Source organism: Monodelphis domestica, chromosome 8 (genome assembly GCF_027887165.1).
Source record: "Monodelphis domestica isolate mMonDom1 chromosome 8, mMonDom1.pri, whole genome shotgun sequence".
Lineage (NCBI taxonomy): Eukaryota > Metazoa > Chordata > Mammalia > Didelphimorphia > Didelphidae > Monodelphis > Monodelphis domestica.
In genome coordinates, this window is record NC_077234.1 from 66032754 (window position 1) to 66048299 (window position 15546).

The 15546-nt window shown below is 33.7% G+C and overlaps 1 protein-coding gene across 8 annotated transcripts in view; it reads right to left on the bottom strand.

The window, feature by feature from the left end:
- Positions 1-15546, bottom strand: part of ACSL3 (acyl-CoA synthetase long chain family member 3) — a 128168-nt gene that overhangs the window by 14580 nt on the left and 98042 nt on the right. For all 8 annotated transcript variants that reach the window (XM_007502204.3, XM_007502201.3, XM_007502202.3 and 5 more), the window contains 3 exons: positions 5842-5981; positions 3440-3612; positions 2399-2473 (listed from right to left, as the gene is read on the bottom strand). In XM_007502204.3, the coding sequence (XP_007502266.1) occupies positions 2399-2473; positions 3440-3612; positions 5842-5981 (388 nt within the window). The remainder of the gene's footprint in view (positions 1-2398; positions 2474-3439; positions 3613-5841; positions 5982-15546) is intronic.

Sequence of the window (15546 nt, forward strand, 5' to 3'; positions counted from 1 at the left end):
CAGTCTCAGGAATAAGGGCCATTTTCTATTTTTAACTGTTTCATAGATTGCCTTGGTCAATGAATCAACTCATAAGCCTCTTTATACTCTGCAGGCTAATATCCCTAGGAAAGCAGGCACAGAGAGTTGCTGGAATGATTCTCAAAGTCTTGCCAGTGTGACCCCTGGCTAGGATCTGAGTTTGTCCTCTCCTGGTACCGATTTTGAAAACAAGGGGTTATCTTCATGTCACAATGAGATATCAAGAAAATTACTATGTGTGTGTGTATGTTGTGTATGCACATGTGAAAACCACACAGAAGTCATTTTCTGATGCCTCATTTACATGAACATATGAACTTCATAAGATCATCATTTAATCAATTACTTACAATATTTGTTTTAAGATAGTATTTTGTGAAATAATGAGACCACATTTCGTATATTTCCAGAAATGGACCGACTTTGCAGACACACTATAAGGTAACTACTTCAGGAAAAATAAAGGAGTATTTGTGCCAAAATAAAACAGCCCTAAAATATGTATTATTTAAATCTGTATTTAAATCTCTTCAAGTATTTTAATTCTTGTTGTCTGAGTGTTTATACTTTTTCTAGACTTTATCTCATTTTTCATCTGCCATCTTCTGTTTCTGCTGTACTAAGGTTATTTATACCCTTAAAAAAATTTTCCCGGGGGAAGAATCCTAAATAACAATTATAGTTTTTCAGGGACAATCAGATAATTTATCTTATCAAAAGCACCTTTAGTATTGTACAGAGAAGCTGACAGAACAATTTCTCTAATGGTATAAAGTGCATGTAACTTTTGGTGTTGCTCCTTTCCTTATTGCTCATTAGACAGGCTTACAATTTTCAACAAGTGAAGCTGCTGACCATCTAATCACTATGTACATGAAGAGCCATGTATTCGAGCAAATTTAAATGTAACTGAATGTTAAAGGAGTATAAAGATTAGATCACATATCTACAGTTTTTAAAATACTTGGGAGTTGACTACTGATGACTTTTGAACCATCATTAAACATTATATATGAGATAGGTAGAAAAAAGGACATTTACTGGTCACTAATTTTTTCACTATATTATGTATATTTATATGTGAGTATCCATCAAAAATTATTCAAGAAAACAAGATGTAAGTCAACAGAATTTCTCTGTTTAGCATTCTAACAAATATATTTTTCTTATTATTTACTATTAAGAAGCTGTTATATTGAATAGGGCAATAAACTAGAGGTCAGAAAAACATGGGATTCAAATTCCACTTCAATCTTACTAGCTCTCTGACATTGTGCAAATAACTTAACTGTTCTATGTCTCAGTTTCCTCACTTATAAAATGTAAAATGAAAGTAATCTAAACATCTATGACACCTTCCAGCTTTTTAGCTATGTATGGTATTACGAACTGATCATAGGAAATTCCTTCCACTAGCATTTTATCTCTTCTTATTCAAATCAGTCATGAATGAAATGAAAAAAAGAAAAATTTAAAGTTACAAGACCTGGATTTTGAGTCTGACATTTATCAGCTGTCCTGGACCAAATTTATCTGCCTCAATTTTCTTATTTGCATTACTTGTTCTTTTGCTGAGTTACTAGGAGGAAAACATTAAACCATTTCACTAATGTGAAAGTTTTAAATTCTGCCACTCATAAGAAAATCCATTTTTAAATGAAGCAATAAATGGATTCACTGTTTAAAATTAAATGTATATTGAACTCTTTCTTATTTATACTTACTTAACTTGTGAAAAACTGAGAATAAATGATTATTAACTATGTTAGGAACTAAATTGAAAGTTCAAATCAAAAATATTTCAACAAATGTTTGTTATATGCAACTTGTGCACATGGGAATCATTTAGTTTATATTGTAACCAAATAGCCTTCAAAACACAGAAGTGACTTCTACCAGATCATAAAAGATTTGATATTTTAATAAAACTAAATGTAATTATTATTTGAATTTATATCTGAGTAGCAGAAACTAGATACTTACATGTTAACATGCATTCTAGATGAACTATTTTCTGTCAATATAGTGAATAATAAAACAAATCCTTAAATCATATACCAATATTTACAAAATTAACCTAATGCTTTTTGCTGATAAGAGTCTCCTAATAAGGTTATGACTATTTTACCAATTGACATTATTTTAATAAATCCCTAACTCTTTTTAAGTATAATTTTTATTTATGTGGTTTATAATCAAATAATAAATGAAAAAGAAATAGAATTTTAAAAATAATTAAATAAAACAATATGATTATACGTTGACAAAATATCATTGCTTTAAGAGGGGAAAAGTAGAGAGATTTTTTGAGAAAACTAAATTCCAATTTAAAAGTCCAATCACATACTAATAAATCGTTGTACAAAACTTTTGTTACCTTCTTCCCAGTTCTTTAATTTGACTTCACAGCAAATTAATGGTGCTCCAACTCTCCCTGTATTATAGTCCCAAACTAAATTAAAAAGAAAAGAAGTTAAATTTAAGAAAAGACTATATCTACAGAGCTTTTCTTTAAGAAACTTTAAATTATGTTAAAGACCACCATCATCTTATACAGTCTTGTTCTATGTTCCCTCATCTATAGGAATCTCATTTATATGACCTGATAGTACATTCAATAATACTATCACTGGGAAATACTTGTTACAGAAATATCAATGATTTCTTGGTGACACCAAGTCATTAATGACATAACTTTATAGTTCCTAGAATTGAATAACTTGTAATAAATGATGTTTGTCTATCTTTCCATCTATCCATCTATCTGTCCATCTATCTATATCAGTGTGTCCCAAAAGTCTTGAAGTTTTAAGCTATCAATGCTTAAGTTAAAAGTTCCAAAGAAAAAAATTTTAAGTAATTTTAAGTTATTGATGCCTAAAACTGCAGAGACATTTTGGGGGGGATACCCTATATAATCTGTAACTTGACATTTTTTTTTCTTTAAGTAAGTATCATGACTTCAGTTCAAATTTTAGATTTAGTAACTAAGTTCTTGGAAGAAAGAAAAAAATTCTCATTTTAGGGATATGGTCTATCCATATGATATATATAGTGTATATATAAAAATAGAGACAAAATAGGAACTGGGCAAGAGGAAACCTACTACAAATGCAGTCCAATACCTTTTCTGCAACTAGAGTTTTAAGAGATTTGCATATGACTGTATGCACTCTGTAAGCTCTGGTGAATGAATACATTTTAGTGGATTACAAAATTTCAAGTTGCTGCATAAGTTTTAAAATTTATTAGTACTGCCCAGAGTTACTTGTTCTTTTCCTCAATTGCTGCTAAAATAGTTACAAGATTGTTGAAAACAAAATAAACCAAACAACTGTCAGACACTTTTTCTTATTTGAGAAAAATCTTAAATATATCATAAAACAGATGAGTATTACATTTTAAGACTAATGCTGACCTTCAGTGATTGTTCCAGCCCCCGCTGATTCAGTGAGTCCATAGCCCTGACCAACAGGACAGCAGAAACAGATATTCATAAATCGCTGAGTTGTTGCAGAGAGTGGAGCACCTCCGCATAGAAGGATACGGATTTGTCCACCTAGCAGGCTTCGTACTTTCCGGAAAACAAACCTATAAAGCACAGTTAGAGTTTTAGTACAGAAAGGCACTCTCCCCTGCCACATACACACCCCCCACTTATCAAATAGTCCAACATCTTATATTTCAGTTGATGGGGACAGCCGGATTGTTCAGTGGATTGAGACCGAGGCATAGAGACAGGAGGTCTTGTTTTCAAATCTGATCTCAGACATTTCCTAGTTGCGTGTCTCTGAGCAAGTCACTTAACCCCTGCTACCTAGTCCTTACTACTAGTCTGCCTCAATACAGAGTACTGATTCCAAGACAGAAGATAAGTTTAATTTAATTTTTGTTAACTTTAAAAAAATTAAATTAATTAATTTAAAAAGAATTTTTTTTTTCAGATGAAAAAAAGTGAGGTTCACAAAATTAGTGACCTTGTTCAAGTAGGGCCCAGATTAACTCCATTTCAGGGCTGCGCTCTTATATTCTTATTGTTCAGATGGCAAAAGACTCTCTGGCCTGTCTTTAAATAAAGAAATGTTACTCAAGTAAAGAATGAATATAAAGTTTTCAGGTATTATTTTTTTACACACTAATCACAGGTCTCGACTTCCCTCTCCCCTCAAAAAAAAAATCCAAGATATCTTAATCATTTAAAATTATTTCCAATCTATAGGAAAATGATTCAGTCAACAAGCATATGCTGAGCACTGTATCTATTGCTGGTGAGACAAAGAAAAAAATGACACAGTTCCCAATACCACCCTCAAGAAGTTCACATTTTAAAGGGGGAGAACAATGTTCAGAGACACACACATGCTAACTTTGTACAGTAAGTATACTATGGTAATGGGGCCAAGGGGAAGCACCTGCAGCTGGGGAATCAGAAAAGGTCCCATGGAGGGACTGGCTGGCATGTGAGCTGAGCTTTGAAGGAACAAGGGAGTCTAAGAGGTGCAGCTGAAGAGGGAATGCATTCCAGGCATATCTATTCACAGTCTGTACTAAGGGAAGCAGAGTCGGAATTATCTTTACAAATTATAGCATAAATCCATAAAAACTATTAAAAATGTGAAAAGCAATATTTTATAAACAATTCTTTTTTGTTTTTCATGTTTCTATTTATCAATTCTTTCTCTGGTTCTACTCATTTTGCATATCATTATTTTATGAAAGTTTTTCCAAGTTTTTAAAAAACAGCCTGCTCCTTATTTCTTAAAGTACAGTAGTAATCCACCACAATCATGCCGCAACTTGTTCAGCCATTCCCCAATTGATGGGCAACCTCTCGATTCCTACCTTTGCCAACACAAAGGAACATATAAGCTCTTTTCCTTTTACTCTGACCTCCTTGGAAAATATGCCCAACAATGATATTATTGAATCTAAGGGCATACATTTTTATAACTCTATGGACATTATTCCAAGTTACTCTCCAAAATTATTGAGTAAGTTCACGGTTGCAACAACAGTAGATTAGTGTCCCCAGTTTTCCACATCTCCTCCAACATTTATATTTTTGTCCTTTTCATTTAAGCCAATTTGATAGGTTTGAGATATCTCAGAATTATTTTGATTTTCACTTCTCTTATCAGTAGTGATTTAGACCACTTTTTCACATACCTATATTGGCTATGATTTCTTCATCAAAAATTTCTGATGGTATCCTTGCCCATTTATCAATTGGAGGATGGCTCTTATTCTTATATATTTGACAAAGTCCTCTATATATTTTAGATGAGACCTTTATTCAAGTAATTATATTTATAAAAAAAATTTCCTAGTTTTCTGCCTTCTACACCAATTTTACTTATACAAAAACTTTTAAACTTAATATATTCAAAATTATCCATTTCATGTCTCACAATATTTCCTATCTCTTGTTTATTTATATTCCTCACTTATCCATAAATCTGAAAAGTAGCATGTTCCCTGTTCTTCTGATTTGTAGAAAATTTTCAATCAACTGTTACTTTCCATCTGAATTGTGTTTTTCAATTTTTTGCTTGTTAGAATAAAATTAAAATCAACAGAACTCATAACTAAAATTGGTAGAAACTAAGCTTGGTAGAAAATATGAGTAGAATAATAATTACCACAATGGTGAAAAACTGAAGAAAAACCAATGTCAATTTGACTGTCCTTGTGCAAAAATCAGTTAAACAAAAAGTGATTTGCTTTATTAATATTTTTAAAGAGTGATGTAACTTTCTGTATACATCTCAACTCAACAGTTATTAAATGTAAACTGAAGAACAAAAGTGGAAATGGAGCTACCTGTCACAAAGTGGAGTACAATAGCCTTTAGAAAGCTGTTCCATTTTGTAATTATAGGCCAAAATAAATAAATTGCGTTGAAAACTGCTCATTTCATTCACTTTATTCATGACATTTTTGTAGATTCGATCCATGATTTCCTAATTAATATAAAAAGGAATATAGTTAATGCCAGAACATTGATAAAGTAACATTCATGTCAATGTAGTATTAAAGATTATAATTTTAATATAGTTAATGGAACTATCATATTATGGTAGTTTTATGACATTTTGAAAATACCTTAGCAAAGCCAGCCAAACTATGTCCAGATAACACTATGCACAAATAAGTGCATGTTAGTTATTGCCAGAGAAATAAAAGTTTTAACACAGGTTCTAAAACACCCAATTGTCCTATTCCCCCAGAAGTTAATACCCACCTTCAATAAGAGTGGAGATGTAGTTTTCCTTAGGCACTATACACCATTCAAACCCCACCCCACCAGGATATTGAGAAATTCATACGAAACACTCCTTCCTTTGAAGATAAGCCAAATGTGATTATTAAAAAGCTAAAGTATTTTTCAAAAATATAAATCCAGATGGGTGGACATTGAAAAATTTTTATAAACTTTTTTGACAGAGAGAGAAAAATAAAATCATGTCTCTTGTTAATCAGGCCCAAGGAATTAGAGCAACACTTTGGCCACATAAGGATCCAAAGTAGAAGCCCAACAATGAACAGGATTACACAAAACTATACCAAGATAGAGAGGCTTTATTAAGAGCAATGAGAACTTGTTCTGAAAGACTAGGTGCATGGACAAAGTTTGAGAGTCTAAAACAAAAAAAAGCGATGAAAATCTCCCCCACTTTAGGGACAAACTTATTGAGCTGTGTGAATCTTAAAACTGCTCAAACGCTACCTTAAAACATTTGGTTAAGGTTATCCCCCATTTAAACAATGGAGATACTTGATCACGAATGTATTGGGAACTTTAAAATTACTCCACATACTTAGGCATACCTTAGGGGAAGATAAAGTTGTAAAACTCCTTACTGAACAATGAAAAGTCCCCAACCCTTACTTATAGTGAGGCCAAGTCCTTAAGCTAGGTCTATTTTTAGACCTAATACAAAAGGGTGCTAAGTACCTATAAAGGTCAAATTAATCACTAAAAAAATCAGGCAACTTGCAAGGGACAATCTTAGCAAAGAGGTGTGAAATATTCAAAAGTTTTAGTCTACCCAGAGAAGGTGATAACAAGATGTGAATTAAGAATGGTCAGTCCTTTGGAAAACGTCTACTGTGATTGGTAGATATGAAAATTTAGGGGAAGTGACATAGGAGAAAATTCTCTTTAAAAGGAAGTCAGAGGTTTCAGAACTTAGGTCAGCTTAGGAAGCTGAATTGAAGGCTCTCTCTTGGTGACTGAAGGTAGTTCAGCTTCCTGAGCTAAACTGGAGGGTCTTTCTGAATACCAGAGTCTTACTTGGAAGAATCTTGTGGTGAGTGATTAAAGACTGACTTAGTTTCTCTCTTAAAGAGAAAGACCTAGGCCATTGGCCTAGGCCCTAGCCTTCCTATTATTTCCTCTTACTCTGTCTCTTTCCCTTTCCTTAATTCCTTCATTACTATTAATTAAAATCTCCATAATACCCAGCTGACTTGGGTATTTCATATTTGGGAATTATTCCCATGGTGACCACTTATTTTTTATATAAATTCAAGACACTAAAAATTATCTTTATAGTTTGGGCAATTCACAGTCTTGAAACCAAATTTTCGAGGTTACAGTTTATGGTTGACCACGTAGGTTGTGACGAAAAACGCTCAAAAATCTCTGTGAAATCTCTTTCCTTTCTTTCATTATTACTTGCTCTATCAGTCAGTCTTTTTAAATGTGCTAACTTGGCTTCAAAACACAGCTGCAAGAGCGGGTGAGTAAAAACATTTCGATTTCTCCTTAAATTAAATAGAACACAGCTGTTTTAAATCTTAGCAACAGAGCACTAAGGTCCTGGCTAGGAGAGCTGTTTCTAAATCAACTTCCTTTATGAAATAACTGCCTAAATTAGGATTAAGAATTACCTTGGAAAAGCTTTTGGCCTTGTCCTGCTCCCCACATGTTTACTTTAGAAATATGGAGTTACAGTCAGTTCAGAACTTAGTTAACAACTGGCTTTTCAGTAAATACTTTGTTCTTTTTTTAGTACAAGCATTGTTCTGCAACTTACTTAATAGCTAGCTCATCGGCTCCATGACCAAACTCATAAATACAGAATTCCTTGTCTCTCTGAAAGGGCTCATCCCATGGAACTTATGGCAAAATCTAATCAACATACTACTTTCCCTTGAGTTTTTGATTGTTGTAACTGTAATATTGGATCTCCTTGAAGAACTCATTTCTCAGTCAAACCAACCAATTGCTCCCTCTAATATTCAACAAAATGCAGAACTAAATACTTGGCAGGAGCTTATGGAGGAAAGTCATGGGCAGATCGTAACTTTTATGAGAAGCATAAAAATAAAGTTAAGAACATTATCAGAATCTCTGTCCCACCCTGCTCTGGACACTAACCATCCTAGCCAACCCACTGCTCCCCCTGCCAACTCAGCATTAGAACCCTCTGCTCTTAACCAACCCACCCCTCACCCTGCCCCATTGGACTGAGAAAAGCCTACTTCTAACCAACCCACTCCTCACCCTGCCCATGCTTCCAATCCTACACCCTCCACTCTGAGTTAACAACCTGCCCATGCTTCCAATCCCACACCCTCCTCTCTAAGTTCACACCCCACCCATGCTTCTGACCCTACCACCTCCACCCTAAGTTCACACCACACCCATACTGACCATCCTGACACCTCTGTATCTTTCCCCCCAGTTACTAACACTTATTCCTTTTCCCCTCCTTCCCACCCTGCTCAATTCAATTCCCATATACTTCCTACCTCTGATCTTTCTGGCACTATGGGACAACAACAAATCCTCTCCCTCAGTGTGCCCAACCCTTCTCTTTATCATACCTACCCCATTGAGAATGGAGCAAGAAGGCTAGAAAAAGAAACAGGAGTACCAAATAATTCAGATAGGTTATTCCCTTTAAGGGAAGTACCCATTTTTAATAAAAATAGAAACTTGGTATCTGTAAGACATCATACACCTTTTAGCCCTGAGGATTTAAATAAATTTAAGGAAGATATGCCATCATTTGAGGAAGAACCAATATTAATTATAAAAAAATTAGAGATCATATTCAGAACTTTTAACCCAACTTGGATGGATGTTGAGAATTTGTTAGAAACATTTTTGACAAAGAGAGAAAAAAACAATATCGTATCTTTGACTAATCAAAAACGAGGGAGGACATTATTGGCCAACTGAAGATCCACATTGGAACCCCAATGTTGAACTAGATCACACAAAACTAAACCAGGCCAGAGAAGCATTATTGATAGCCATGAGAGCATGTTCTGATAGACCTGAAAAATGGTAAAAATTTGAAAGAACCCGACAAAAAATTTATGAGACCCCCCTCCCAGTTTATGGACAGACTTATTGATGTAGGAAATACATATATAGACCTTGATTTATCCAGAGAAAGGGACATTAGGCAAATATGTAGGCAATTCATTGAGAATTGTTGTTCAGTGATAAAAGACTACTTTAAAACTAGCTGTCCTAATTGGGACTCTATGGACCTCGAAGAATTGAGAAGAGTAGCAACCTATGTTTATAAGGGTCGGGTTAAAATACCTGAGGAACACATATATGTTAGTGGAAGACTTAAAGAAATTGAAATGTTAAAAAGACAATTGAAAAATAAGGGAGAGACCATAGCCCCTTTGCAGGAATCCACAAATAAATCAGTAACCTGCCACTTCTGTGAGAAGGGCCACAGAATGATAGAATGTAGAACTTTTCTCAAGATTATTAGAAGGAATCGGCAGTCTAATGACAACTTTAGAAATAATAACTATAGAAATGATGATAATAATCACAGAAACCAGAATTTTAGAAATTTTAGAAATTATGGAAATAACTATAATGACTATATAAATAAAAACTTTAGAAACCAAAATTTTAGAAATAGGAATTGGGAAAATAATGACAATGCTCCAAATAAAGAAAATGATAATACCCAACAACAATATATAAGAAACAGTGCTTGTCCAAAAAATATTCGAGGTGCTAATGCCCCTCAGAGGGGTGCCCTTCAGGGGGGTGCCCAAGGAACGTCTCAAACACAATGAAGGTGTCGGGGGGCGGGGGGGAGGGGCACAAGAATCAAGAGGATACAACCTTTGATTTTCCAGAACCTGATGTCCTACTACCCTTTGTCCCTATCCACTGAACAAAGAGCAAATGGATCACAGAAGGATCAAGGAACACCAAGCAAAAACACAGAAACTCCAGAAAATTGGACACAGACTTTGGAAGAACTCAAAATACAATTAAAAAAACAATTGAGAGACTGAAGACAACTGTGAAAAGGAATTAAAAAGCAAATTAAATCATCTGGCAATGGAAAAAAAGTGTCTTCAAAGCCAAAATTAATCAGCTTGAAAAATAAGGCAAAGAAGATGAAAGATGACCTCCAAAGAAAATCAGAACAGAAGGAAAGATAATCAAAAAGCCAGGAATAAAATTCAGTCTTTAAAAACTAGAATCCAACAACTAGAAGAAAATTACTTCACAAGGCAGCGGGAAAATGTAAAACAAAATCAAAAGCATGAAAAAATTGATGAAAATATGAAACACATCATCCACAAAACAGAATATTTGGAAAACATGTCCAGGAGAAACAACTTAAAAATCATTGGACTACCAGAAGATCATGACAAAAGAAAAAGCCTTGGTATCATTCTACAGGAAATTATCCAAGAAAACTGCCCCAACATTCTAGAGCAAGAGGGAAAACTAGAGAGTGAAAGAATTCACAGATCACTGCCTGAACTTAATCCTTAATTGACAATACCCAGGAATATTATAGCCAAATTCAAGAACTACCAGACCAAGATAAAAATATTACAAGCTACTAAGAAGAAGTCATTTAGGTACCATGGAACCACAGTTAGGATAACACAGGATCTAGTTGCATCTACACTTAAGGACCAAAAGGCATGGAGTAAGATGTTCTGAATAGCAAGGGAACTAGGTCTACAACTAAGAATCAACTACCCGGAAAAACTGACTGTATTCTTTCAGGGGAAAGTATGTTCATTTAATAAAACAGAAGACTTTCCAAGCATTAATAAAGAAAAGACCAAACTTGAATAGAAAATTTGATCCCCAAATACAAAACTCAAGAGAATCACCAAAAGGGAATTAAGAAAAGGGGAAAAAAAACATAAAAACTTTTTTAAGGGACCCAATAAGTTAAAATAATTTGTATCCCTACAAGAAAAAAGGATATTAGTAACTCATAAAAATTGTTACTATCACCTGGATAGCTAGAAGAACTATACTTAGAGGGAACAGTGACAAACAGTATGGGATGAAATGCCAAGACGTGTGCGCACGCGCGCGCGCATGTGTATGTGTGTGTGTGTGTGTGTGTGTGTGTGTGTGTGTGTGTGTGTGTGAAACTAGAAGTAAAAAAAGAGAGAGGTTAATACTAAGAGAAAGGAGAAAAGAAAAAAAACGGGGTAAATTTCTTTGTCATAAAAAAAACATGGTAGGAGTGGGGAAGAACACCAATACACTGGAAGGGTAAAGAGGTTGGAGACAGGAAATACTTAATTCTTACATGCAATGAAATTGACTCAAAAGAGGGAAGAACAATTAGATCCACTGAGAAAGAGACTTGATTATCGCCAGAGACAAATGTAGATAGGTAATAAAATGGACTGCTGAGGAGGGAAGCAACACGAGGGAGGGAGAGTTGGGGGAGGAGGATAAGATAAAAAAGACCTTAAAGAAAAATAAAAGAGGAATAAAAAAAAGGGGGGGGGATTAAGGATGGGAAATAAAAACAAAACACTGGTATAGAAGGAAATAGTGAAAGAAAAAAGGGCAGGGCTAGGAGAGGAAATCAAAATGTTGGGAAATACACAACTGTTAATCATATCTTTGAATGTGAATGGAATGAATGCACCCATAAAACACAAGAAAACTGCAGAGTGGATTAGAAACCAAAACCCTACCATATGTTGTCTACAAGAAACACATATGAGGAAGGTAGAAACATAGGGTAAAGGTAAGTGGATGGAACAAAATCTATTGGGTATCAACTGAGAAAAAGAAGGCAAGAGTCACAATCATGATATTTGACAAATCCAAGAAAAAAGAGATCAAGTTAAAAGAAACAGGGAAGGTAATTGCATCCCGATAAAAGGCAGCATATAGAATGAGGAAATATCGGTATTCAACATGAATGCACCAAATGGCATAGCATCCAAATTTCTAATGGAGAATCTAGTGGAGCTTAAGGATGAAATAGATAGAAAAACTGTATTAGTGGGAGACCTGAACCTTCCTCTTATCAGAACTAGATAAATCAAACCAAAAAATAAATTAAAAAGTGGTAAGAGATGTGAATGAAATACAAAAAGGAATACACCCTCTTTTTAGCAGCACATGGTACATTTACAATGACTGACCATGTACTAGGGCATAAAAACATTGCAAGCAAGTGCAAAATAGCAAAAATAATAAATGCAATATTTTCAGATCACAATACAATAATATTTAGTAAGAGTACATGGAGAGTCAAATCAAAAATTAATTGGAAATTAAATGCTATGATTCTCCAAAATAGTTAAGTTAAAGGACAAATCATAGAAAAATTAATAATTTCATTGAAGAAAATGACAATGATGAGACATCCTTTAAAAATCTATGGGATGAAGCCAAAGTAGTAGTTACGGGGAATTTGAGTTCATATATTAACAAGTTAGGGAGGGCAGAGTTAAATAATTTGAGCATACAATTTAAAAAATTAGAAAGTAAACAAATTAAAAATCCTCACATGAAAACTAAATTAGAGATCCTAAAAATTAAAGGAGAAATTAATAAAATCAAAAGTAAAACCTATTGAATTAATAAATAAGACTAGAATCTGGTATTTTGAAAAAAAATGAAATAGACAAAGTACTGGCTAATCTAATATAAAAAAGGAAAGAAGAAAACCAAATTAGCACTATCCAAAATGAAAAGAGATATCTCACCTCTAATGAAGAAGAAATTAAGGCAATTATTAAAAATGATTATGCCAAATTACATGGCAATAAATATGGAAATCTAGGTGATATGGATGAATATTTATAAAAATACAAATTGCCTAAATTAACAGAAGAAAAAATAGAATACCTAAATAATACCATATCAGAAAAAGAAATTGAACAAGCCATCAAAAAACTCCCTAAGAAAAAATCCCCAGGACCAGATAGATTCACAAATAAATTCTTTTAAACATTCAAAGAACAACTAAATCCAATACTATAACAACTTATTTGACAGAATAAGCAAAGAGGGAGTTCTACCAAATTCCTTTTATGACAAAAATATAGTACTGATTTCCAAAGACAGGGAGGTCAAAAAGAGAAAGAAAACTATAGACCAATCTCCCTAATGAACATAGATGTAAAAATCTTAAATAGAATACTAGCAAAAAGACTCTAGAAAGTGATCAAGAGGGTTAATCATTTTCAGGTGGAATTTATACCAGGAATGCAAGGATGGTTCAATATTAGGAAAACCCTCCACATAACTGACCATATCAAAAAGCAAACCAACAAATATCACATTATTATCTCAATATATGGAGAGAAAGCCTCTGACAAAATACAACACCCTTTCCTATTGAAAACACTAGAAAGTATAGGAATAGAAGGGCCTTTCCTAAAAATAATAAAGAATATATATCTAAAACCATCAGCAAACATCATCTGCAATGGGGATAAACTAGAAGTATTCCCAATTATATCAGAACTGAAACAAGTATGCCCATTATCACCTCAACTGTACAAGAAACACTAATAATAACAATTAGAGAAGAAAAAGAAATTGAAGGAATTAAAATAGTAATGAGGAGACCAAGCTATCACTCTTTGCAAATGATATGGTGGTCTACTTAAAGAATCCTAGAGAATCAACTAAAAAGCTACTAGAAATAATTAACTTTAGCAAAGTTGCAGGATACAAAATAAATCCACATAAGTCATCAGCATTTCTCTATATTTCCAACACATCTCAGCAGCAAGAATTAGAAAGAAAAATGCCATTTAAAATCACTCTGGACAATATAAAATACTTAGGAATACATCTTCCAAGACAAACACAAGAACTATATGAACACAACTATAAAACACATTCCACACAATTAAAACTAGATCTAAATAATTGAAAAAAACCTTCATGGGTAGGACAGGCTAACATAATAAAAATGAAAATCCTACACAAACTTATTTTCTTATTTAGTGCCATATCCATCAAACTACCAAAAAAACTTTTTTCACTGAATTAGAAAAAAAACATTAAAAAGTTCATTTGGAAGACAAAAGATCAAAGATATCCAGGGAAATAATGAAAAAAAAAATTCGAAGGAAAGGGGCCTTGCAGTACCAGATCTCAAACTATACTATAAAGCAATGATCATCAAAACAATATGGTCCTGGCTAAGAGACAGAAAAGAGGTTCAATGGAATAGACTTGGGATAAGTGACCTCAGCAAGACAGTCCACAATAAACCAAATGATCTCAGCTTTTCGGGCAAAAATCCATTATTTGATAAAAACTGCTGGGAAAATTGGAAGACAGCATGGGAGACATTGGGTTTGGATCACCATCTCACACCCTACAATCAAGATAAACTCAGAATGGGTGAATGACTTGAATATAAAGAAGGAAACTATAAGTAAATTAGGGAAACACAGAATAGAATACTTGTCAGATCTTTAGGAAAGTAAAGATTTTAAGACCAAGCAAGAGTTAGAAAAAATTATAATATGTAAAATATATAATTATTATTACATTAAACAGTTCTTGCACAAACAAAACCAATGCAACCAAAATTAGAAGGGAAGAAACAAATTGGGGGAAATTTTTCATAACTAAACCTTTGAAAAAGATCTATTTACTCAAATTTATAAAGAGCTAAAGCAATTGTACAAAAAAAAAATCAAGCCATTCCTCAATTGACAGATGGGCAAGGGATATGAATAGGCAATTTTCAGATAAAGAAATCAAAACTATTAATAAGCACATGAAAAAGTGTTCTAAGTCTCTTATAATCAGAGAAATGCAAATCAAAACAACTCTGAGGTATCACCTGACACCTAGCAGATTGGCTGACATGACAGCAAAGGAAAGTAAGGAATGTTGGAGGGAATGTGGCAAAACTGGGACATTAATGCATTGCTGATGGAGTTGTGAATTGATCCAACCATTCTGGAGGGCAATTTGGAACTATGCCCAAAGGGAACTAAAAGACTGTCTTGTCCTTTGTTCCAGCCATAGCACTGCTGAGTTTGTACCCCAAAGAGATAATAAGGAAAAAGACATGTACAAGAATATTCATAGCTGCACTCTTTGTGGTGGCCAAAAATTGGAAAATGAGGGGATGCCCTTCAATTGGGGAATGGCTGAACAAATTGTGGTATATGTTGGTGATGGAATACTATTGTTCCCAAAAATATATATATATATTCCCAGGAATATAAAATGAACTGGAGGAATTCCATGTGAACTGGAACGAACTCCAGGAATTGATGCAGAGT